Raw genomic sequence first — 24854 nt, 5'->3', positions numbered from 1 at the left:
TACACAAGAAGAGCAGAGAACTCATGACTCTGTAATCAATAAATGGACAGATATTTTAACTCGCAGTTTGAGTTAAACATTTGCTTTCACACATCCTGTAGTAACCCTGAACCTTTAAACGGTTTGCTGGACCTTCAGATCCAAAGCACTTTTGACCTTCTTATCAGTGTGTAAACAATGGTCAATAATAGGTTATAATTTATTCTTGTTAAAAAGTTTATTAGCTTTTTCCACCCAGTTCATCCTTATACTACTTCGGCTGTGTGTAGTCCGCTGCAAATACAGGTGTTTGGAAGCACAAGAAAATCGGGGAATACATTTATATGTAGACTCTTTTTCAAGTATTTATGGAATTCAATTATTTATGACTTCTTCATAAGTATCAAGCTCCTCATGTTTATGTGATATGCTCCTGAATTAAATATCATGTTCTAAGACCATATTACTCATTACCTTTTATTTATTTATAAAGTGCCAGCAGATTCCATAGCACTATACTCCCTTAGCATCGTGTAGGTAATGGTTCCTCACTTGCTCACTGATGTTCCATAGGCATATGATAAGTGGTGAGGGGCCCACAACAAAGATCCCCAGCTGGGTTGTAAGGAAACAGTAATATCTTTCAACTCTTACCCTTTGTGGGTTATCCTTAAAAATGAATATGGTTGAGACATTCTGAAAAATCGGTGCTGGCCAGGATCCCACTGAATAAAAATGATCAGTTTTACAAGTCAAAAAGAGACTGACTTCTGACCCATGCAGCAATATCTTCATGTGTGTGCGTTAGCCTGTATTGTACCGAAATATTTAGTTAACCCCAAGGACTAGAGTTCCACGGTTCTGCACTTAACATTTAAATAGACACCCCAGAAAAGCGTGCTGTACTTATTCTCTTTTTGTCTCACAAAACGGTTGTCAAGCCTGCAGTACGTGTCTTTGCCCTGTTACGGAGGCATTGGCAGTAAAACCTGAGCAAAGGGCCAGTGAAAGCCAAATAATTTAGTGGTCACCTTTAACCGGGTCAGAGCAACTGCCGCAGGGTGAGAGAAGAAAAGAAAGCATAAATACATGAGAGTAAATAAGAACAATTGACAGCAGATCCATGTAGTATAATAGAAAAAAAAACCGCAATATGCAAGAAGAATGCCATCAAATGAAGCTACATCACCCGAAAATGTTGTGTTAAGGGTGAAAAAAATAATTGCATGTTGTAAAAAAAGGCATATTAATGAATCAAGAATGTATTGAGAAAAGCTAACTGAGCATATAAATAAGGTCTGATTCTTAAATGGGACACAGGCCAGCAATAAATTTAAAGTTGGCAACCCCTGTAGAATTATTAATGGGGACTGGAGGTTGAAACCTTGGTTTTGCCCAGTCTAGCCAGAGCGATGGCCTATTGAGTACATGTTAATCAATAGAATTAGCCAGCCACAGCAGATGGCTGCAGAGAGACCAGGTGGAGGGTTCTGAGGACAGTCTCCACAGCAGTGATTCCAGTCTACTTTTGTAGTTTGATTGCAATTTGTTTCCCAGTCCCTTCTTTTTCGTTTGTTATTTTTAAAGGACTTTAAAAAAAAAAATAGCATGCCAGATCGGTGATATCAGATTTACCAATCTCTAACTGTGTCGATGATGTTTGGTGGCTGTAACATACCGTATATAAGTCATGCTGCCATCTGCTGTTTTATATAGGTACAATTACATTATGTTAACTAACTCAGTGTGACGTAATAAAGTTGATATTTCTAATAATTCAAATCACATTGGGTTTTTTTATTATTTTTGTATGAAAAATTATACTTTGGAAAATTAGATTTGTAAATCTGACATAGAAATAAAAATGCATAAATAAAAAGTGAGTGGGTGTCTTAAGTTGATTTCTTGAGAGTTGCACTAAATTCTGAAGAAGCCATTTCTACTTTTTTATGTTCGCTCTTCTATTGCGATGCAGCTTTCACATACTTTTTTTATTCTGGTAGTGATCATTTTATACATGGGTGCAGACAGGATGATACAAAAGTAAAAAGAGAGAGCAGCCAAGTGTGTGCAAAATGACAAAAGGCTTTTATTCAATACATCTAGTATAAAAGGCAAACAGACTAGCCCAAACTGCCTGCATTGAATATATACTGGATTGCTTGCGCATAGCAGGCCTGTGTTTTGGCTCATTTGTATGTTTTATTTCCCAGCAACCCTGTAAATTTACACTATATATTAGAACTTCATAAACTTAACTGTGTATAGGTGGGCTGCCTTTTTATCTTGACAAAATCGTTAGAAGTGAGCTCAAATTTGGTTCCCCTGAACTCCAGCACAATTATTTGGGCCCCTGGGCAGACAAAAATATTTTTGAAAACAGACTTTATTTTAAATAGGTTGGTAAAAATTCCAGGGAAGAGATATTTTGGTAGAAAGTTGATGGCAAAAAAAATATTTTGGTGGATGTACATTATCTTTACAACTACATGCCATCCCCAATGTACTTTCGCCACCAACTCCTAATGAGATAAATGGGCAAAATTTCTCTAGTATTCTTTGCAATAAGACAAACCTGTAAAAAAAATCTAAATTAGGCCCAAGTGATATATCGTTCTTGTTGTATTTTATGAAACAATGGCAAAAATGGGGTCATCACAAGAGAGTGAGAGACCATGCTATTATTATTATAATAATTATTCATTGATTTACATAGTGTCGTCCTATTTCGCAACATTTTATAATGCCTTGATCTATTGTTCTACTATTATATCATTATCCTACATATGTCTAATTATGAGACCACTGACAGTTTATGAAAAAAAAAGGCAACCAAAGTAAAATGGAAATAAGCCAGGGCAGAACTACTGAAGGCCATAATGAAGGAGAACATATCAGTTAATTAATTTATTTTAGCAAAATAATTTAAGAAACAGTAGCTTTTTTCCAGACACATGATAAATCAGCAGCATACAAGCTTCCCTGTATGTGATTTGCTTGCCTTCCAATGAACCTAACCAGTGAGATTAAACATTACCAAGATCTGTAACCAATAATGTAATTTATCACTAAACACCATTGTTTTGGCATCCAAGTTGCACTGCTTAAAACACCTGTTTCATCAATCTTCCACTGTCTTCTCTCATCATACTTCTCAAATTCAGAAACTGGTATGTTCCAGAAAGAAATTATTTGATATAATATATATATATCAAATTATATATACTTCTGACAAACAGATTATCAAATATTCAATCTATAGATTATGGTACTAACACACACACACACACACACACACACACACACATATATATATATATATATTACTGTGTAAAAGTAAGAGAACAGAAGAAAAATCCAAATTAAATCAATATCTGGTGGTGTGACCTTTGCCTTCAAAGCAGCATCTGCGTGGCAAATGGTGGTCGTACCAAATATTGATTTGATTAAGATTTTTCTTCTTTTCACCCAGTTTGCATTTTGTTAAATGATTAAAAAAAAAGGCAATTAACATGTCTATTCTTACTTTACATAATTTTTTCAGCCTCTCTAAAACTTTTTCAAATCTCAGCAGTGGTCTTCAGGTAATCAGCAATTCCCATGAGATGTTCCTATCAATTCTGGCATGCAAATATATAGTTCATTTCTTAAACTAAAGCATTGCAGATACAATGTGTCATATTTACAGAACAAATTATGAAAACATATAGTGAACAATATATCAAATTTATAGAGCATATTTATAATGTCTTATTTATACAACACATTCATGATGCAAAATGGTAAGTATGAGGCAATGAGCAAGAAAATTTTATTGATCGCTATTGTGACTACTTGGCATTTACAGCTTCACTTACAACTACTGTTTCTAAATATGCCCAATATTTCCACTTAATGTTAATATGTATATGGCCTTTATTGTATTTATGTATTTACCTTAAAGAAGACATTATTAAATGCTGTTTTCTGAAAGCTGTTTGGCTTTGAACACTTCCTATTTTGGGTGTACCTGATTTGACTACAATTCTAGTATCCACTGAGTACTAGACTGTTATATGACTGCAGATCTTGATGAGTAAAAAAGCAATATTTAGCTTAATAGGATAAATTAAAGATGAACAGGAAAATAAAGCTATGAAGTGCTATAAAAGCATATAAAAAATGTTTACAATCTCCATAAAATGTGGAGATTACCCACCTGGTAATAATGTACAAGACTCATAAATAAGGGGATATCTTAAATGCCTTAGCAACAACTAAGAGATAATAGTATTACCATATTTGCTCTATTATAATTTTAATATTAATGTAGGAAAAAAGAAAAAGCCTAAATATAAGAGGACCATATGAGAAAAAAAGTTTTATTAGTAAATATTAATTCACATGTAAACTATTTTTCATATTCAATAAAAAAATATGATGTTTTGTTTTTATTTACTTTTATTTGCCAACCTGCCCCCCACCCAGTTATGCACATCTGCCCCTAGGCTTGCCCCCAGATATATCTTACACTGCCTTATATGCCACTCTCCCCCCAGAAATGCCTTATACCCCCTATATGCCACTCTGCCTCCCTGATATGTCACTCTGCCCCCAGATATGCCTTATACCCCTTATATGCCACTCTGCCTCCCTGATGTCACTCTGCCCCCAGATATGCCTTATACCCCCTATATGCCACTCTGCCTCCCTGATATGTCACTCTGCCCCCAGATATGCCTTATACTGTTCTATATGCCACTATGACCCCCATAAATGCCTTATACCCCCTTTATGCCATTCTTCCAACAGATATTCCTTTTGTCACTCTGCCTCTCTGATATGCCTTTATACCCCCTATATGCCACTCTGCCTAAAGAAATGCCTTTTATCCCCCCATATGCCACTCTGCCCCCCCCACTTACCAATACATATAATATGGTATAACAAAGTAGTTTTTACTACATATTTTTAGATAGAGACCATTTTCACGTTCTACAAATACCACTGTGTTCAATGTGCTTTTCAGAAGAATGTGTGATTTCTCATATGCAATAACTAATGACATGTGATAGCACCCATGTATGATTGTACATAATGGTATATAATGGTCCCAGTGGTTACTTTTTCAATTAAAGTGCTTTTGTCATTTCTGAGTATTGTTAATATGAAAACTGCCACCTTATCATATTTTCATTTCATAGTATCTCAATTTGTATCTTTATGGCACAAATATACTGAAAGGAACACAATGGATGGAGGCATATTGTATTTTGCTATAGTGCAGGGTGCATTATAGGCATGTACACATGTGCATAGACTCCACTCTCAAGCGTGAAAAGAAACCTTTAAATAAGGTCCCAAACACAATAATGGATCTTAAGAAGGTGATCAGCTAGGTGCCTCTGTTTTATTTTTCCTTGTGGTCAACAATATATTTTTGTCAATTAGTTTTTGATCAATGTTGCTTTTTTTGTTCAGATTAGATGAAGGACATTATATTCTTTTTTCATCTTTAATTTCCACAGGACATGTTCTATATGAAAAAGCTCTTGTCTGAGTTGTGTGCATCTTGCCTAATGTACCCAGAAAAGTGTAACTTTACATTAATTGTTTAGTACAAGGAATAACATATTCCAAACTCAATGGATTTGTTTGAGCGCTTCAAGGCTTAGGGATCAATAACACATTTTGACTTCCTCCAGAACTGAAGTGTTTTAATTTTAGAACAGAGGGACGGAGTGCGAATGTCCAGTCTAAGAGATCTTCCCAGACATCCTTTCAGTAACTCCTGGAGAGGAGGAGGTGGAACTAACAAAGAAGAACAGAATAAAGACAGGAGACAACAAAAAGAAGTTAAAGTGTGAGTGACAAGTTTTAGGTAACTGGCTTCTTACTGAATTAGACACTGTGAGGTCTTCCAAGCTAAGAATGGAACAGAGCCAGCTAAATTTTCATGCTTGGGAGACAGTGAAAGAATAATCATCTTTTAACGCCCTATCAGGAACTCTTTGGATTGTCATTATTTTACCTAACAAAAAAGAGACTTTTGAATTGAGCCCATGCGAAAGAATTTCTTTTGCACTTGATGTCCCCCCCCGCCTTTTTTCCTACTTTTTTGTGTGTTCGCTTCAATTAAATTGAACCATATTAAATTAAAAGGATTAATGATCAAGCAATTAGTTAATTAAGTCCCTGGTCCCGTATTTTTTTTTCTATCCCTGGAATCTAATTAATTAAATTCTGTACAGATATTAAAATGGGGATTTATAATATAAATGGGATAAAATACTGTTCCAGATGTTCACTTATTTTGGTTGTTATAAAGGCTTATAAACTTATATAAAAATATTAAGTACAAAACAAATACAGAATACAGACATTACACACACACACACACACACACACACACACACACATATATATATATATATATATATATATATAAAGAAAGTGAGTATTGATATTGATACAAGACATATTTCTGCTTGATATACACTTGATGATTTTGTATGTTATGCTAGTAAAATAATCCTTTTTCACAAATTTGGTAGAAACAGCTTTCCAGTGACATTATCAAAAGTCTCTGGGGTTAAGAAGTTCCATAGCAACCCTCTACATACCATTAGCCCAATGGTGGAACACAAAGCTAGAGGGTCAGAGGTTTTAATTAAATGTAAGGAAGTTTTGTTTCACTGAGAGGGTCATAGATAAATGGAACGGCCTCCCAGCAGAACCTATAGAGGCTGATACAGTGAGGGAATTTAAACATGCATGGGGTTGGTATAAAGTTATCCTTAATCTAAGACAAGACCAAGAACCATGTCTTTACATCTAGAAAAATGGTCAGTCTAGATGGGCCAAATGATTCTTGTCTGCCATCGAATTCAGTGTTTCTATGTTGCTGCATTCAGGATCCAATCCATCCCGTCCCTCACCGTTCCAATATACGCTGGCGTTGTTGTAAGGGGGTTGGAAATTTTAAACATATTTGGTGGATTTGTGAGGGAGTTAAAGAATTATTGTATATTGCCTATATATATATATTTAGAACAAATTGGTGGAATTGTTTTAAAAAAATCTGGACCCTGCTCTATTTGATCAAGAGATCAAAGTTAAAAACTTATTGTTATACACTTTTTTTCAGCAACTAAACTGTTGAGTTTGTATAAATGGTATTTTATTCTACTTCAGATTTTATACTTATGAATTTTGTAATACGATATTTATAGTTGCATTTCTATAAGTATGATTTATGTACTTGATCTGTATATGAAAACAATCAAATTCAACTTGCTATATTTGAGTGATTGTAAACTGCCTTCCTAATCATGCTCCAAGGAAACATCCAGGCAGCAAAACATTATCTGATACTATTTATTATTATTATTTATTATTTTATATAGCACCATCAAATTTCGTAGCACTGTACAGTGGGTATAGCAAAGACGTCAACAGTCGAATGGTAGAAAAAGATTCATATGCACAATTTATTTCCAGATGTTCTGTCTTAAGCTTTCTATGACTTAAGTAATGGCGACCAAGTTACAATTACTGTATATGAACACAAGATGAATCTATTGGCATATATGAGACTGGCCACCTGACACACCAGGCAAATTCAGCATGCAGTCAGTGGCTGGTTATGTCTGGCAGCGCATACCCAGCCCTCAACCGAAACTTACATCATCAGGCAGCCGCTGGCCTTAAAGTGCAGGTCCGCCCCGTCATCGCCAACCTGGCCCTGGAAATTACAACATTGGTGCATATGTAAGACATTTCATATTTATGTAAATTTACTACATCTTTACATATGCTATAAACTGCTAAACTCAATGTGGCTGCCCGCACTTTGTTTGTTGGATGAAGAAAATTTTCAAAAAAGCGTTTAGATGGATAGTGCCTACACACAGAAATGGACTTCTTCTAATCAGAGTAATCATTAGGGCCCAATCTATATCTGTTAATTGTTTAGATTATATAAAATGTATACTCTGGCTATTGCGAACACTTTAGGAGTTATCACCCTATCACGCTATAGATATACACTTTAAGCCTATATGACTATTCTGTGTTCTGTACTGCAAATATTTCCAATCTGTTTGCTATGTTTGCCCTGAGTAATGAATATATACAACATATCACACTAGACCCTTGCTAGTCTATTAAAACCTAATGAAAGGTAACATAACATACTTGTGTTGCTGGTTTCCTTGGTAGGATGTTCTAAATCAGTGCTTCTTCTACATGTTACAGTACTAGGCTAACTAATAACATCCACTATACAGTTTGCTATAGGACAGGAGGCAGTAAAGAAGTCACTATTATAAACTGGGGCCAGGCAATACTTGGAGTTGGAGCACCTTTTGGATTATCACATGGCTGTAGACGCTCCAATGCCTAAACAAGAAATGGGCACATCTTCTAAAGAACAACTTTAACCGTTATGGTTCCCGATGTATCTGTTAAACAATTTAGGCTTTTCATATTAAAAAACACTAGCCAAATTCTTGTAAAAAGTAACTTGCATAATGTTCCTTTCAGCTAAATTTCAGCCAGTTCTCTCTTAAGAACTTTGATAAATAACTTCTGGATAACATAAACAATGGAAAAGGTTTTTTAAAAAAAATAGGAAATCATTGAGTATCGTAAAAGCCCTTTAAATAATTTAGTCACTCGTTGGTTAAAAAGAATTATTCGTGAGAATAACACCTTTTTAGATAAACCATTAATCAAAGAGAAGCTTTACAAACAGATGCATTTGAATGAGAATAGCGATACATTTGTTTTCAATGCAGGATGCCCCAGTGGGGAGCTCCTTGCAATTTAAAGGTTTCAGGGAAAAAAAGCTTAGCTACACTTATAGACAAAGTATGTAGCGTGGAAATTGTGATTTGTCTGGCAGCAGGAGTTTGCTGGGACGCTGACAGGGGTCTTGTTTAGTCCCTAGGGGGGAATGTGGAGAGCTTAATAGCCATAAACCAGGCAGTGGTAAAGAAAGCCAAGCTCTATTCTGGTCCTGTTCACCACCCTGTTCAGGACCATGGTCAGTGGTGCATTTCCTTGTATTGTCTGCATCAATCTTGGCTCTGACATTAACCACTGTGAGTTTCAGCCTTATATAATATAAGCGGAAAATTCATGCCAACGGTTTATTCACAGATCTCCTTATGAGGATCCCTGGCCAATCTGTTACTTTTTATACCCTTCAGTTGAACTTTTCTATTCAATTGCAAGCCAATTAGAGCCACTTTAATTCTCATAATGGAAGTGGAACTGACTCTTTTAGACGCCTCGCATGTATTTAACTCTTATTTAACTCTTATAATACAACAGGGCCTTACAAAAGACGCATCATTTATATTTTTGGTGGTATGGATTTTGGATTTTAGAACGGCACATACATTCAATAAATACTAAATATAGAGTATGTGTGTGTGTGTGTGTGAGGAACTATAATAACCTATTTTTTTATTTGTATTCTTTTATTTAGTATCTAAAAACATTTTTTTATTTAATTAAATTGTGTACAGTTTGTGTGACTTTACTGTTGCCATCAGATTTCTTTGACCATTTAGGTCCCATTGTGACTAGTAGTTGTCTCAAAGTGATCTTAGAAAATGTGAAAATGATGTGAAAAAGTAATCATATTTGTTTATTATTTAGCTTCAAATTTTACTTTTACTGTAGTGTGGATTATTTATCACCCTTACACTATATTATTAAGATAAAATTTGAAAGCAATCTGTTAAATGAATAACAAGATTCTTCTATTGCACTTAACTTAGCAATCATCTTAAAGATAAGTGTTTTTGTAATTCTTCTTACAAAAATGTTGGTAAATTATTCAAAGATGTCTTAATACAAAAAGTTATGTATGGTATCAGTAAATAATTCTTGTTTGTTTTTTTTGTTTTTTAAAGTGTGTTCCAAAAAAAGTTGGGTTTCATTTTGTTTTAAAATGTGACTTTTAACCTTGATGTAATTAAACCAGATAAGACCCACACCATTATTTTAATGGAAAAATGAATTTACGTGGCATGTTGGAATGGATGGAGGTGGTTACCATTGCAAGCCCGCACCTTTTTTGCTTATATGAGCCCCCTGAAAAATGATTCTCTGGAAACACATCTTGTTTGCCCTATTAAGAACCTGGCCTAAGATATCTTCTCGCACACATCTGTGACAAAGGCTTCCATGCCATTACATTAGATAGGAAGGGCTCAGTGTTGGATCCAACCACTAGGGCAATTGCATTAGGAATGCACAGCCAAGCTTCCATTGCTTGTGGTTGATCACTATCTAACATGTTCCTCTAGAGTGTTTCTGTTCATCCATTAAACCGATAATGTCAAAGGAAAGAAGGGTGGAGAATGTAGCAACTGCATATCTAATTGAATGCTGGTGATTATAAAACTTTTAGCCCCAGTGTGCACCAGGGAGATGTAGTCGATGAAGTCTACCTCAGTTTTGCAAAGTCTTTGGACTCCATGCCCCACCATAGTTTGCTATGTAAATTCAAACACATTGGATTGAGAGAAAGTATTTGTGTACAGAGAACTGGTTCAATGACATAATACAAGGGGTTGCTGTTAATGGAACATTCATCTTAGAATAAATGTTTTGAGTGGAATACCCCGAGTGTAATATCGCACCCCAAGCAATATTTTGATATGTGCAGATGACACAATATGATGTACGGTAATTAAATCAGAAATGAATGTTTACTCCAATGGGATTTAGATAAAATAGGAGACTGAATAGTGGAATGAAAGATATGTTTCAACAAAGAAAAATGAAAAAAATAGAATGTAGCAAATAAAAACAAACATGGTTATTATAAATGAAATTATTACTTATTGGTGAAATCTTCTTTGGAGGCGTATCTAGTACAAGTATCGGAGTACTTGTCGATAACAGATGTTGTTGTGCTGCAAAAGAAGACAAGTTGTTTTCCTGTATTAAAAGGGGAATGAATGCACAGGAAAAGTATGTAATATGACCTTTTTAGATTTAATTGACAAGCACACACCTTGCGTATGCAGTACAGTCTTGGGAACAAGTTCATAAAAATGTATCATGGAACTGGAATGGGAAGGACAGCCAAACTAATGAAAGCAATGGAAGATTCTAGCTATGAATGCAGATTTTCCAAATTGGGCTTTTTTACTTTGTGAAAAAATTACATGGGGATATCATAAAGTATTGGGACACCTGACCATTATACAAACCGGGACTTTTATGACATTGCATTCTTAATACTTACACATTAATATATAGTTGCCCCCCCCCTTTGCAGATGTAACAGCTTCCACTATTCTGGGATGGTTTTTCACAAGAAGAGGACGTACCAAGACATTTTGGACAATGTTATGCTTCCAACTTTGTGGGAACAGTTTGGGGAAAGCCCTTTTTATTCCAGCATGACTGTACCCCAGAGCACAAAGCACGGACATGGATGAGTTTGGTATGAAAGAACTTGACTGGCCCGCACAGAGCCCTCACCTAAACCCCATTGAACACCTTTGGGATAAACTGGAGCAGAGATTGCGAGCAAGGCCTTCTCATCCAATATCGATACCTGACCTCACAAATGTTCTGCTGGATAAATGGGCTAGAAATTAGCAGAAGCTGCTATAGATGCAAGGAGGGGGGCAACTACATATTAATGTCTATATATTTAGAATACAATGTCATAAAAGTCCCTGTTGGTTTAATGGTCAGGTGTCCCAATACTTCTGTCCACATATACCGTGTATATACTGTATGTGTGCGTAAATGTATATTCAAGTACACTATAGTTAGCATTGGAAGATACCGATTTGAACTTTTGTGAGGTTGTAAGGGACATTCTGTCTTCAAAAACCAAATTTCTTTTGTTTTACAAATTACTTCAACAGTGCCTCTCTGCATCCTTTAAATTAATTCAGCTGACGACAATTAGCATGACAATGACCATTTGGCCTATAAGCATCTCTTTGTCTTCAAGACACATAGGAGCGGGGGCAGTGAGAGAATGCATCTCTTTGGAAAATGTAATGAAAGGGAGAAGTTATAAATCTAACTACTACAAATTGATTCTGTGGAGGGCTAAATGCAAGATTCATGTGGTCAATCTACATTTTACTATTGGCCACATTAGCATTCCAGCCCTGCTTTTGCTCCCATAGAGTATAAACCAGCCTAGTTTTTTTATAAAAAGTTTATTTTATTACTTTAACCCAAAGTGGTATACTAAGAAGCCTCAATGAAGTCTTCATCACCGGCCATCACCACGTTACCCATTCGGCACCAAATAACAATTCATTAGCAAGAATTAAACAACTTAGTAAACTGGCTGTGGATCATGAGATGTGTGGTCTACTGCTACCCATTGACTGCCCCTGGACTATGTATGTCTATTCACAATCACAACTTTGCTGTGAGCATTCAGCACCAAAGAGGATTTTTAGGATGCTTCAGGAAATGCAAAAAAAATGTTCTTCCGTACTGCCATCATTTTTGTCTATTTTTTCCATTGCAGACAATGGGGAAACACTATATAGTTATGTGTCATAGAATAATTGCTGGCAAAATATCCAGTCCTCAGGATCTAAAGCAGGTATTTTTTTTGTAGATCTCTGTGTACTTCACAAATAAGTCTGCACTTGGGGCAAATGGACAACATTGGCTTTGAGCTGTGTGTACACCACCACTGGATCCTTAACATGTTTTAAATGGGTTTTGTAGACAGTGTGATGGGCACGAGTTTGTTGTTTTCCAAATGTGTTTGGGCCAATATTATGACATTATAGAGTCCTTTGACCAGGTTGCCTCTGCAAGCTATTGTCTCTATCCCTAGTGGGTGAAACACAGGCTTTTCTGTTAGTTTAAATGAAGGCTGCATTGAATTTAAAGTGAGACAGAGACACCAGTAATAGGCACTGTAACATGCTCATAAGCCATGTTTTTAAGAGACAGAGACTGTAGGGAAGAATTTGGCCTCATACCCCTTCTCTGTAACATCCATAAAAGGACTATGGAAGATTGGATACATCAGAATAACAGCAGCCCACAATCATACAGCTAAATAGTAATAACAAGCTCTGCTCTCACTATAAGGAGAGTGTAACACAGATGCTACCTTAGCAAAGAATCAGGTAAATCCACTCATAAGTAAATTTAAACATATATATGTTCTAGACTGAAAAAACCAAAATAAAATCATCAAAGCTAATAATCTACCACTCTCTACAGAGGGATTACATTATGGCACCATACCTGCTGCTACAAAACCCCAAACTCAGAAAAATTATTACGCCATACAGATTAAGTACTCACAAGCTCCAAAAAAAGAATGTCAGACACAAGGAAAAATCCGGCCATTGAGGGAGAGCAGAATATGCCAGCAATGCGACCAGAGAGTAGTGGAAGGCGACATCCACTTCTTACTATAATGTAAAAAATATTGTGACTTGAGAAAAGATCCTTTGCAAAGGATTAATGAAAATATTTCGTATTTTTATGTATTTTTAATGTATATTACTTATTTATGCTATATCACTATACCCCTTCATGAAAAACCCCTAATAATTATTTGGGGAAACAGAGATAATTATGTTCATGTTCATTTTTCTGGGGTGCAAGGAGCTCTGTGTTAAATTAAAACTGGTCGAGGGTACCAAATTTCTGGAATACTAGGATTTTTATTTTCTTTCCTCTCCTTGCATGATCTCTGCTACATTTCTCCTCTTGAACTTGGTATAGTTTGGGGATGGCTTGAGGACAAAAAAGGATAATTTGATCCTAGCATGCCCAGGGCTTCTCTTTGTAACGTATACTAGTTAGTAACATGACTTATTTTGCCATGAAGGTGAGTCACAGGGAAGGTACAGACCTCCTGCTCTGGGCAGGTGCACAGCAAACTCCTATCCACCTCACTGTAACAGCACCTGAGCCTGCAGCAAACTACCAAGAAGTCATTAATCTTATTTATTTACAAAAATAAAACACTCAGCATTTGTTCGATCCTCCATCCAGATCTTGATTACAGTAATACATCTTTTTTTATACATCTGCCCAGGAACTTAAAGCTATTGATTAACATTCATTCATATTTAACCTTTAACAGGACACATTGTAAATATAGCAATAACTTTAGGAAAATTTTAGCTTTAGCTGTAAAAAAAAACGAAAAAGGACCTTCTTCAGCTGCTCTCTAATTTTTTTTTATATAATTTATAAATAAATTTCACAAATATTGGTATTGTGTAAATATTTTTTTATTGCCATCAGATTTTTTGGTAGCAGTAATTTTATCCTGATATGAAAAAGTATTCATAATATCTGTACAAAATATATATATATATTTATAAGGAAATATAATCAATAAATACAAAACATTTCAAATTAATATAATTTAAGTACATTGATTCGTTGGAAATCTTGGAATCAGCATTACTTCCAAAGAGCTTTTTTCCCATATTATGCAAAAAAAAAAACATCCCAGAATCAAAAAGAAGCAGAAATTTGTATTTAAGCGCTAAACAGTAGGAAGATCTGTCAATAAAAGTGCAAAACATAATCTTAATCTTCCATCATTGATGCAACAGAATTACTGATTTAAAAAGAATAATCATAATGAAAAATGATATCATTTCCCTTGGTCAAAATCCCACAAAAACACATGAACTAAAAAAATATACACCCATAACAACCTTTGCAATTATGTAGTGGATTAATGATTAAGTTGTGATGCCTGTATCTTGTATTGCTTTGAAAGTCCAGAAAAGAAAATGCCTCAGGAGGAGAGAGTCAAATGACTTCAAATTTCACAAATACTCTGCATATAAGTCCTGTCCCAGACCAGGATAGGAGTGATGGATGAAGTCGTTCCCTGGTCCTGTGGGGCTGCTGCTGCTGTTCTGGGACACTGGGGAGTACAGTGAGTCCCACTCGGTGGAGGAGCTACAGCTGCTAATGGGGCTATTGAGTTCCACCATGTAGCAGGTCTTGGGTAGATTCTGAAATGAATCCTTCATGCCCTGTTGGTGCCCTAAGGTTAACAAGCTGTGATCAGCCATACGTAAGGTTTCAGAAAGAGCCCAGATATAGTTGTGAGCAAATCTCAGAGTCTCGATCTTGGTTAGTTTGGCATCATCTGGAAAGGCTGGCAGGACACTCCTCAAAGAGTCCAGAGCTGAGTTGAGGTTGTGCATGCGGTTCCTCTCTCTGTCGTTGGCTTTTACCCTACGATTTTTCCTCTGTTTGGTAATGACAACTTCGCTTCTTGCTTTAGATCTTGTTCTTTTTGCCTTCAGCTTCTTGCGAGGGGGCTCTCTAGGGTCTGAGAAGGCAAATCTTTCTCCCAAAAGGCAGTCTTCACTTTCTGTATGGCTCAACGAAGGGACTGGCGAGCAGGGCATCGAGGTAGATGATGCTTCATCATCAGACAGTTGGTAGTAATTGTTCCTTGCCTGGATCGGGGGGCAATCGGTTTTTGGGGACATCCTGTAAGAGCCAATAGTCAGACATTTAACATAAACAGATCAAATGTTTTCTGAACACATGTGATACTAAAATGTAACAAAAAAATAAATGGTCACAACAGTAAGAAATAAATATCAGGCAACAAAGTAACAACAACATACCTAAGGCTTAGTGTTGCAGACTTCCAGGAAAATAAATCAGATGCTGAAGACCCTCAGGCAGGCAATGGTGGAACCTCAGCAGAGGTTGTTGGCGATCTGCTTCTCTGGGACAGAAAGGTGAGAGGTGAATCTGCTCTCAAGTGTAGCTTGTGAAGCTTGTGTAATAGGCACACGACTACCTCCTGTCCCTATATATACTGTCCCGAGACAATAGAGATTTAGTGATCAATACAAAGTGTGCCCCCTTGGCACACTTTATCTTATCAGTCCTGAATGGAGTGTGCCTGACTCATTACAGCCTGGGAAGTGGCCAATCAGAGACGAGGCTGACACGCGAGCCTCCCCACTGTCTGACACAGCTGGAATCCCAACAAAAAAGCCCAGTGAACAGGGGGGGGGATAACCCACTCACCCACCCCTTGTCCTAAAAGTGCCTTAAATTCAACACAGCATTGCAGTCAGTATATCCAGATACACTAATTCCACGTCTGATTTCTGCCAAAGTGGGATCAAACAAAAGATCAGCTTACACAGCTTGAGAACATTTGTTTGTAACACTTTTTTTTCTTGTTCAATTTTTGCATCTAATATGATTTTTTGCATTTATTTTTAATAATGCATGTTCCATACATAGAGCAGTGTGTGTTAATAGATATAGCTAAAGGAGATCAATCAACTATGTGAAATGTGTTAATTATTATAATCGATCAGACACTCTTTTATAAGAGTTGAAACTCATCAAAACTAATCATCTGTTATATAGTTATAACCTCCTTGAAAAAAAAACATACACCATATAAAAAAATATAAAGTAATATTCCAAACAGTATGCATCTGACTGCGCCTTGTCCTTAATCTGCTAGAATGTATATTCTTTAATACCACTTCAAATAATAATAATTATTTTTATTATAATAATACTTTATTTCTGTACACAGCCAGTTAATGGGATGTTTATTTGGATGCTTTCAAGTTTACTTTTTCACACATTTATAAAATGCTACATCTTTACTTTCTAAATATTTAAAGAGCAAAGACATGTTTGCTCATTAGAAGGAGCTCAGCAAATTGCATGTTTATTTTTGTACATTAGCACACTTTACAAATAGCTAACTAGACTTAATTGCGAGTTGTATCCCTGCAGGTGTGAGCAGACAGTGACAGACCCACATATTGCAGAGTTAGTGAGACATTTAACTTTTTAAATACCCACCACAGTCCCTTCATTAACCCGACATCTAAACCTAGTGTGCTGCCTGGCACAATATTTAAGATTTATTATTTGAATGCTCATTAAATAAGAGTGAAATTTTATGTAGCTATTCCCTATAACAGAAAGGCGTGAAATAAACCAGGGAAGTAAATGTAGCCATGAATTCTAATAGGAACGTGTAGAAGAACCCAAGATACACCAGGCTTTCTATGTGCGCAAAGAGCTTCCTAGTGTTTTGCGCAAAGAAACTAAATTAACAAATATTTAGCTGATCTGACAAAATGAAACCTTAGTTTTCTAGCGTGAAGATGAAGGAAAGAATTCATCTATAACACTACATAGACATTTCAGACTCTCTGGACATATGAAAGATGGGGTTCACCAAAAATGCAGTTTTGGAGCTGGACAGTGGATTCGTTTTATCCAAAACACAACTATCTGGAATGATTTTGTTCATCTGCTGTTTCAAAGCAACGTGTAACTGATATGTATGTGTGACATGGTGGTGCTGAAACAGCTCCTTGTCCTGAGAGATCCCTGGGAACTTTGGGTTGTGTTTGACACCAGAAAAAGCAGGTCCTGTGGTCCGGCACAGGTGCCTCTGTGCGCACAATGCGTCCGCAAAGGCGCAGGAATGAGACGGTTCTACCTAGACCTTCCCAGGAGAGGCATCTGCTTAGTGACTGCATTTTCAAGTAGGGAGAGAAGGGGACAGTTGGGTATGAAAGCCTTTATTTCTCTGCATCTTCTCGAGGAAGAACTTTTCTTCTTTTCTTATTTTCGGTGCCCTTGTTTTTCATTTATAACAAGTGAATAGCAAGCCTTGGCAGTTTTTTTTTCTCTCTCTCTCTCTTGCTTGTACAATTGGATGGACGAAAAAATCTGGTTAGCGAGTTTCCAAAGCCTTGGCTACCCTCTTCAAACGTCCTTCAAACAAAGGCTGAAGACTAAAAAGAAAGCCCCACCTGGTACTACTGTTTGCTAAAATAATAATAAATAGATGGCGTTTAATAAATAATTACAAGAGATTGTAAAGTGGAGTGCTTTGGACAGCATTAATCATGAAGCTTGGGGCAGGTATCACCTGCTCAGGGAGAAGGCACGTTTATTGTTAAATCACCTTCAGGCTTCCAATGTCTGATAACTCTTTTCCTATTTCTACAATGACTGGTGGCTTCTGTTTACTCATAGTTAGCATAGTAAGCACTGAATTACCACAAACCTGATAAAAAATATGTAAGACAAAATAGTCTTAGGCTCATATACACACACCTGCCTGGGCAGCCTATGTATAGATTTGGCATTAAGTGACCCATTCATGGAGGCGACTGGAACAGTTTACCTTGGATTATTATATGCTACTTTATAACAGGTTTACTGCAAGTCATATCTCCCCTTCCTATTTGTCTTATTTTATTGAAAACATATGGTTAACAGCTGAAGAATACACCGCATTTCATCTGCCAGCAATGGACAGGTTTTGCAATCAGGATCTTGCTTCCAGGCTGCTGTGGACACATGGTGATGTTTAATTTGGAGAAGGGGGGAGTTTGTTTTAGATAACACTTACCTATTCTGTGTCACACACACTTAAACTGTAAAAATAATAACACACACAACTGCTGAGACTTGCTCTGCGCTCTGGATGTCTTCTTGGAGAGAAGAGATGGGACCCAAACGCCAACTTGGAGAAAAGAAAAGAAAAAACGCACAGAAGAAAAAAGAAAACATATGATGAGTAACACAAAAACAAAACAAGGCTTGAAGCTCTCCAAAATAGACACAGTCATTATTTTACACATCCCCAAAAAGTTCACCCCCACGCTGAACATAATGGCAAACAAACTCTACAGATGCTACAAGTGTGGAAGGCACAGAGATGGGTTGTGAAGAGGTGCATTGCGCACCCAGGCAGACACCTGTTGGGTTTCCTTCCTTAAGTGCACTGGTTCTCCCAGGACAGGAGGTAGACAGGGACTATTAAACCATACTGTGATTTTTATGCCATATGTTCAGCGAATATGTGTATGCTCTTCAAAGGCACACAAGGGGAGCAGATGTTCCTGCTGACATACCTATCCATAATATAATACCTGTGGCCAGCATCTTTCTCTCTCCCTTTTTCTAAGATGCCAGACCCACTAATCTTGCTGACAAGGACCCTATCCCATGACTTTATTGTCAAGTTCAACAGATGCCCCCTTGTTCCCAATGCATACAGAGTGTTTGGATACAAGAAAGCCCATATGCCAGGCGCAAGGTGCACATATGCCTTCTTTGTTGCAAGACTGCTAAATCAAACAATAAATTTTATTTAGAAACAACCAGCAAAAAACAAGTGGAGGTTTGAGAATGGAGTCAACTATATATCTTGCTCTTTTGTTGGGTTTAAAATGCTTCCTGCTCGTTGAAATACAATGTTGCAAGTTTGCTGGATACAGAAGGGGCTGGCTTAGGAAACCTTTGAAAATGCAGAGGTCTCTGGCAGCATGAATAACGGTGTAGGATGCTTCTTCTCTTCATCAAAAGCCCCTGGGAAACATGGGCTGGAAGCCTATTTTAGCGTATTCTCCAACAGCTTTGCTTCAAGTGAGCAATGTGCTTGTCACAAGAGCTTACATTTGCTACAAATATATCAAGCCTCCTGTACCAAAGTAAGAAATCTTCAGATCCTTATCTTTGGTGGCAATCAGTGTATTTTAGTAGCCACAAAAATTCCTTGTTATTCCTTGTTCCATGGTGTCATACCAGTTTAATGCCCACTTCTATGTTAAAATATCTTATTTTTTTACTATAAATGCTGTTTTGATGTAATTGCTACCATTTTTATATGATCATTATTCCTTATAATTTAAATAAAAGTAATTTAACCACGTCTGTCCAAAAATGCATTGTGTAAAGATGACTTCGATGATGATTCTGAATTCTGCATATGTATCTGTAAGAATTGTTTTATAAAATGAACATGAAAATGTTTTGCCTGCAGAATGAGATGGTTTAATTGTTAATGGTAAAATATTCTTCTATTTTATATGTTTTATCCTTATTAATGGTAATGTTAGTTTTGTGAAAATAAAGATTTTTTTTACAGTAGTACAATTTTTTACAGCAGGAGTAAGGTGTTCTATCATTAGTAGTCATATCATCCTCCAGAGAGCAACATTTATATAGTATGAGTAATAATAATAATAATAAATGCACTGTATCCAATTCAGCCTCGTATTCCAGGGATGGTGCATGTTATAGTATGCTAAATTACTATTACTTGCAATACAATGGCCATTCAGCCATTAGTGTCCATCTTCCAGTATTTTGGAGCAATTAACTCAATGAGATTATAGAAGAACAGGGGAGTTAATACTACATTATTCCACAGCCAGTATAAACTTCAATTACTAACATCAATGATTTCCTACTGAATACTATTAGCTTCTAAAATTAACTCTCTTTTACCTGTTATACAGCAGTTGAGGCTGAAAATATGGACAGATATACAGTTACCTTGTTCTTGCTAGAGTTGTCAGTGCACAATTGGGCCCCAATAACCAGGCAGCAAAGTCATTCTGCATCACTTGCGGCCCACATGCAAGGTAATCAAGTGTGGAGCAGGGAGAGTTTCATCTTTCCTCCCCATGAGCTTTACAATGTCAATGGGTGATATTGGGATAACATGTATACATAAGCACCAACGACGGAACCTGGGTCTCAACCTTTCTCATTTAGCAATTAATGTTAAATCACTAGGGCTAACCTAGGTCAATGCACCGAGCATGTCCAAAGCACCTACTAAGTGTATATGTAAATAACGATGAAAAGTAGAACTTGATTGCAGATAAGAATTATTTGACCCATCAAGTCTGTTCATTTCTCCTGATGTAAAGACACACACCTTAAGTATGCATTGTCTTAGGTCCATGATAGCCCTATAGCTATTCCATGTATGTTTACATTTCTCACTGTATTAGCCGCTGCCACTTCTGCTGGTAGACTGTTCCACTTATCTATCAACCTTTCAGTAAAGTAAAACATCCTTACATATATCTCTGACTTTTCTCCCATACCATGTTCAATCCTTTTATGTATGTAAGTGCTGTACATATAAAACCACGGTTCATCTATGACATATCTTTTGTGGTTGTCTTCCAATTTTACTTTCCTGCAGCTCATGGCAGTCCACCCCACCAAGAAAGAATGTTTAAAAGCTGATGTAATAATGCGATTTGTATTTATTTCCAAGTGTCTTCTGTTAACGGTTCTTTCACCAAATCATACAGTTTTAAATGTAAATTGAACTGTCTGTCATCGAATACAGCCATGGGGAAACCGTATGGAAAAAATACAACGTGACATAGGTCATGTGCAATTGGGGTGGTCAGACCTCCTCTTTCTTACAGGATACTCATGAAAATGCATGCATGATGGTTCTATGCAGATTTTGTGTGCACCTGGTATTAAAGTCAAGAGGTCTGGCCATCTCCTGCATGACCCTTGCTAATAAAAAATGTAATTCATGTGCCTGTCATACATCACTGGGTTGAGTACGAGGCCATGGCACAGATTTGCGTTTTGTAATGCTGCTGGAAGTTTCAGAAAATATCATACAAATGTTCCCTATAGAAGAATGAGTGCTAAGTACAATTTCATGTTTTTTTAAAAATTTATCAGATTTCACTAGAAAGTTGAGGAAATCAGAGTAGCTTTTTTCTATTCAGTGAGTTAAGGATTAAGAATCAATTGGGAGGAATGATCTACAGATCAGATTTGGTGTTCATACCAAGAAAGGTTGGTCATTCATCAAAACCCTGACACATGGTCATAATTGAAATGATTTATTTTGGGATCACGTAAAGTATATGCTCCATTGTAGCCTCAGTATTATAAGCACTAAAAAATCTGATTTTTGAAGGTGAATTTCTTTTTGAAAATTACTTTGAATATTTTAGTTTAGGGATATTTATATGATATCTCAGTATTTTAATGACCGTATAAGTAGAGACACAATTTAAATTCCTTCCTCCTTATGTACCTCATGTCTGCCTAGAATATAACCACTGATTACAGACTATTAATACATTATTGCAGCCCACAAGGCAGTTAGTAAAATAAACAGATCGCATGCATAGGTCTTCAGAGCCATGCACATGTAGCAGACTGCAAATATCAGGGATCTTATTGATTTATTTTATAGTGTCCTTCTGGTTGTTAGGAGATAATGCTATTTCAGGTGTAGCAGCAGAAAATTCTCTATTTTCTTTCATTTTGAGGTTACAAAAATGTTTCACTTCTGACCAGGATGAAACAGCTGATTATTTTTTTTTTCCAATCAGCAAAGAGTTACATATGGTTATGGTATTTATATCGTATTTATATTGTTTCAACTGTGAGTTTAACAGTTGCCAGCAATTGACATAATGTATCCAAATGATCAGCAGACTTGATGTTTGCAACCAAATATCAATTCTTATTGACCACGGGTAATTGATGATTGTCCTAGACAAAGTAACATTATCCATCTTTCCTGTGACCACCATAACAGGAACCATCACAATCAAATGCAAGACATTTTCCCATAATTTGCATAAATGCTAGTCTCATTAAAAGCAAAATCTATAACTTTGGTCGTAAACCAAATATTTTTTCCTGAATTACTTTCTTAGTTGACAGCTCAGTTTAGTTAGCATACATAAGTGTGGCCGCTGCTATTCCCATTAACTAGAATGGAAGTGCTAATAAGTATGTTAAGGAAGTGTACTTAAGTATACTTCCTGCATTCAGTAGAAGCTGCTGGAGGAAGCAATAAATGAGAGAGAAACCTCATTTTACAACTCCAATAACTCACTAATTTGCATGCAGTAAAATGCATTGGAGTCCATGCAATATTAACTCCAATATGCATTTAACATAAAAAGGTCTGCTCCTTTAAATTATAAACCTTAGCTGGTGTATACTTCCAATATCTTGTAGTTATAGTTATAATGTGTGATATGTGGAATATTTACTAGAATGACTGTACATTACTTTTTTTGCAACAGAGCGTGTGCATTTCATTGAAAGTACCTATTTTTAACACACACGCTACTGAATAATATTTAACTGGATTGAACCAGAACTTTTAAGTGCAGTGCTAGTTAAACCTAGATATATGGTTTTGTTTCTGCAGATGTCTTGTTATAACTCACTCAGGATTTTTTTAAATCTTACATTAATTAACAAGCTTGGGCAATGTAAAAATAGTCAATAACACATCTGCTTATCTGAGTGGATTGTTGAAGTCAAGAATGGATACAGGGCAATTAGTTTTTTTTCCAAACTCTGGGTTTTGGATGATTTCTGCAGCCTACCTTACATACAACCCTGATTAACCTAAAAAAAAGACATTGGGTGTGGAGAAGTCCAAATAAGTCTTCACAGTTTATCAGTAACGAATATATATAACATGAAAAGAGAAGGCAAGTAAAATGGTCAGTGTCAGGTGGGCCAGTGTGTTCTTATTAGCCATCATGTTCTATGTTCCTCACTTTCTATACTAAGCCACTCTAGCAGACAGAGGAGCATATGATGTGTTGTCACCATCACAAAAAAAAGTGAAAGAACTAAAGGATAAGTATTAAGGAAACCTTAAGGTTTTAGGTCAAGAAGGATTAAGAAAGAAGAGTGCCCTCAGCATTAAACTGGAGATTTTTTTCTACTTTGGTCAACACGGTGCTAGAAGTGTGTGTGTAGCACAAAAATATATTGAAAAGGGTCCAAAAGGTTATGGGAACTGAGATGGTCAACAATGCAGAAAACAGAATTGTACATGACAGGTCGAGGGTAGTTTTTTCAGAATGAACTTAACCATTATGTTATTAAAGCAAAAGAGTAATGTGCAAGAATATAAGGAAGTGTTGGAAATGTGGGCCAGCATAGGAACAAAGGTCGAGGCAAGTGGATGTAGTAAGAAGCAAGACCATAATGGGAAGTGGCGGGGAGACATAATAAACTAAAAATGTGTTATTTCCAATGGAAAGGAGGCAAAAAGGAGGTTTGGATGGCAATCCCTTCATCAATAGCAAGCATCTCATATATGACATTATTGGTAAATTAGGAGGACTGTAGGAAACAGACAAAAGAAGAATAAAGATGCAACACTTTTTACATTTCGGTTGCGTTGATCGTAGCCCAATTGTATTGCTCAGCAAGTAAAATACCTGCCAAAGTTGTATCCTTTTGCCATTGTGATTATACTGCTGTTCACAGGAATGGCCTTTGTGAATAACATCATTATTTAGAACAGGAACTTAAATTTAACACACCTGAAGCGACTCATGGAAATGCAATTCTAAACTTCTTATTCTTTACCCAAGCAGAAACAAACAGTATCAATAAGAAATCTTTGTGTGCACTTTTTGTTTTTTTTTGGTATGTAACAGTCTCATTGTTAATACTGTAGCCAAATATAAAAATAATTAGAGCATGAGCTAATGAGCATTCAGTTAAATACCTTAATTTTGATTTTGCTTTATAAGAGAGAAAGACCCATTGTTTTGCATTCTACATATATTATAGGACAGTTTCTGCATGAGCCTCATCTATATTTATGCTGGTAAAAAAATCCTAAATCCATGTGAAATCTTTGACACAGACTAAAATCAACATTAAGGGTGGAGATCAATCAGCTATCACTGTTAAATTGTACTTAGGTGAAGATACTCATTTCTATTGTTACTCGGCTAAGAAATGTTACAATCATCTCGGCATTCTCGATAAACGGGAGTCATAATATGCTGCCCACTTCCCAATACAAGCAAAATGTTATCCTAAATGGTATCCTGTTGAAGACAAAGCTGTAGCAAACATTCTAGTGATGATGTAACATTATTACAAAATAGTTCTAGCTTCACTAGTTAACCATACATGGGTATATTTACCATCTAGGCAATAAAATCAAGCGGAAGAGAAATTAACCATCAATAGGGGTTTCCAAAAGTCATCCCAGTTGTGGGACCACAAATATCAGAGATGACTATTTCAAAGAAGACAGGAATGCATTTCAAAGCAATTTACCAGGGTTT

General features: G+C 36.3%; 1 protein-coding gene across 1 annotated transcript; it reads right to left on the bottom strand.

Annotated features, from left to right (window-relative positions):
* Window positions 1–14768: 14768 nt before the first annotated feature.
* Window positions 14769–15446, bottom strand: LOC149298897 (neurogenin-3-like). The gene has a single exon (XM_089486760.1). The coding sequence runs from the start codon at window positions 15444–15446 to the stop codon at window positions 14769–14771; it is 678 nt and encodes a 225-aa protein (XP_089342886.1).
* Window positions 15447–24854: the final 9408 nt, after the last annotated feature.

The sequence above is a fragment of the Sceloporus occidentalis genome, unplaced genomic scaffold (assembly GCF_023333645.1).
Source record: "Sceloporus occidentalis isolate IW3139 unplaced genomic scaffold, rSceOcc1.0.p SCAF_30, whole genome shotgun sequence".
Classification (NCBI taxonomy): domain Eukaryota; kingdom Metazoa; phylum Chordata; class Lepidosauria; order Squamata; family Phrynosomatidae; genus Sceloporus; species Sceloporus occidentalis.
Note: the sequence above shows the minus strand (reverse complement) of the source record. Positions and strands in the feature narration are given on the sequence as shown.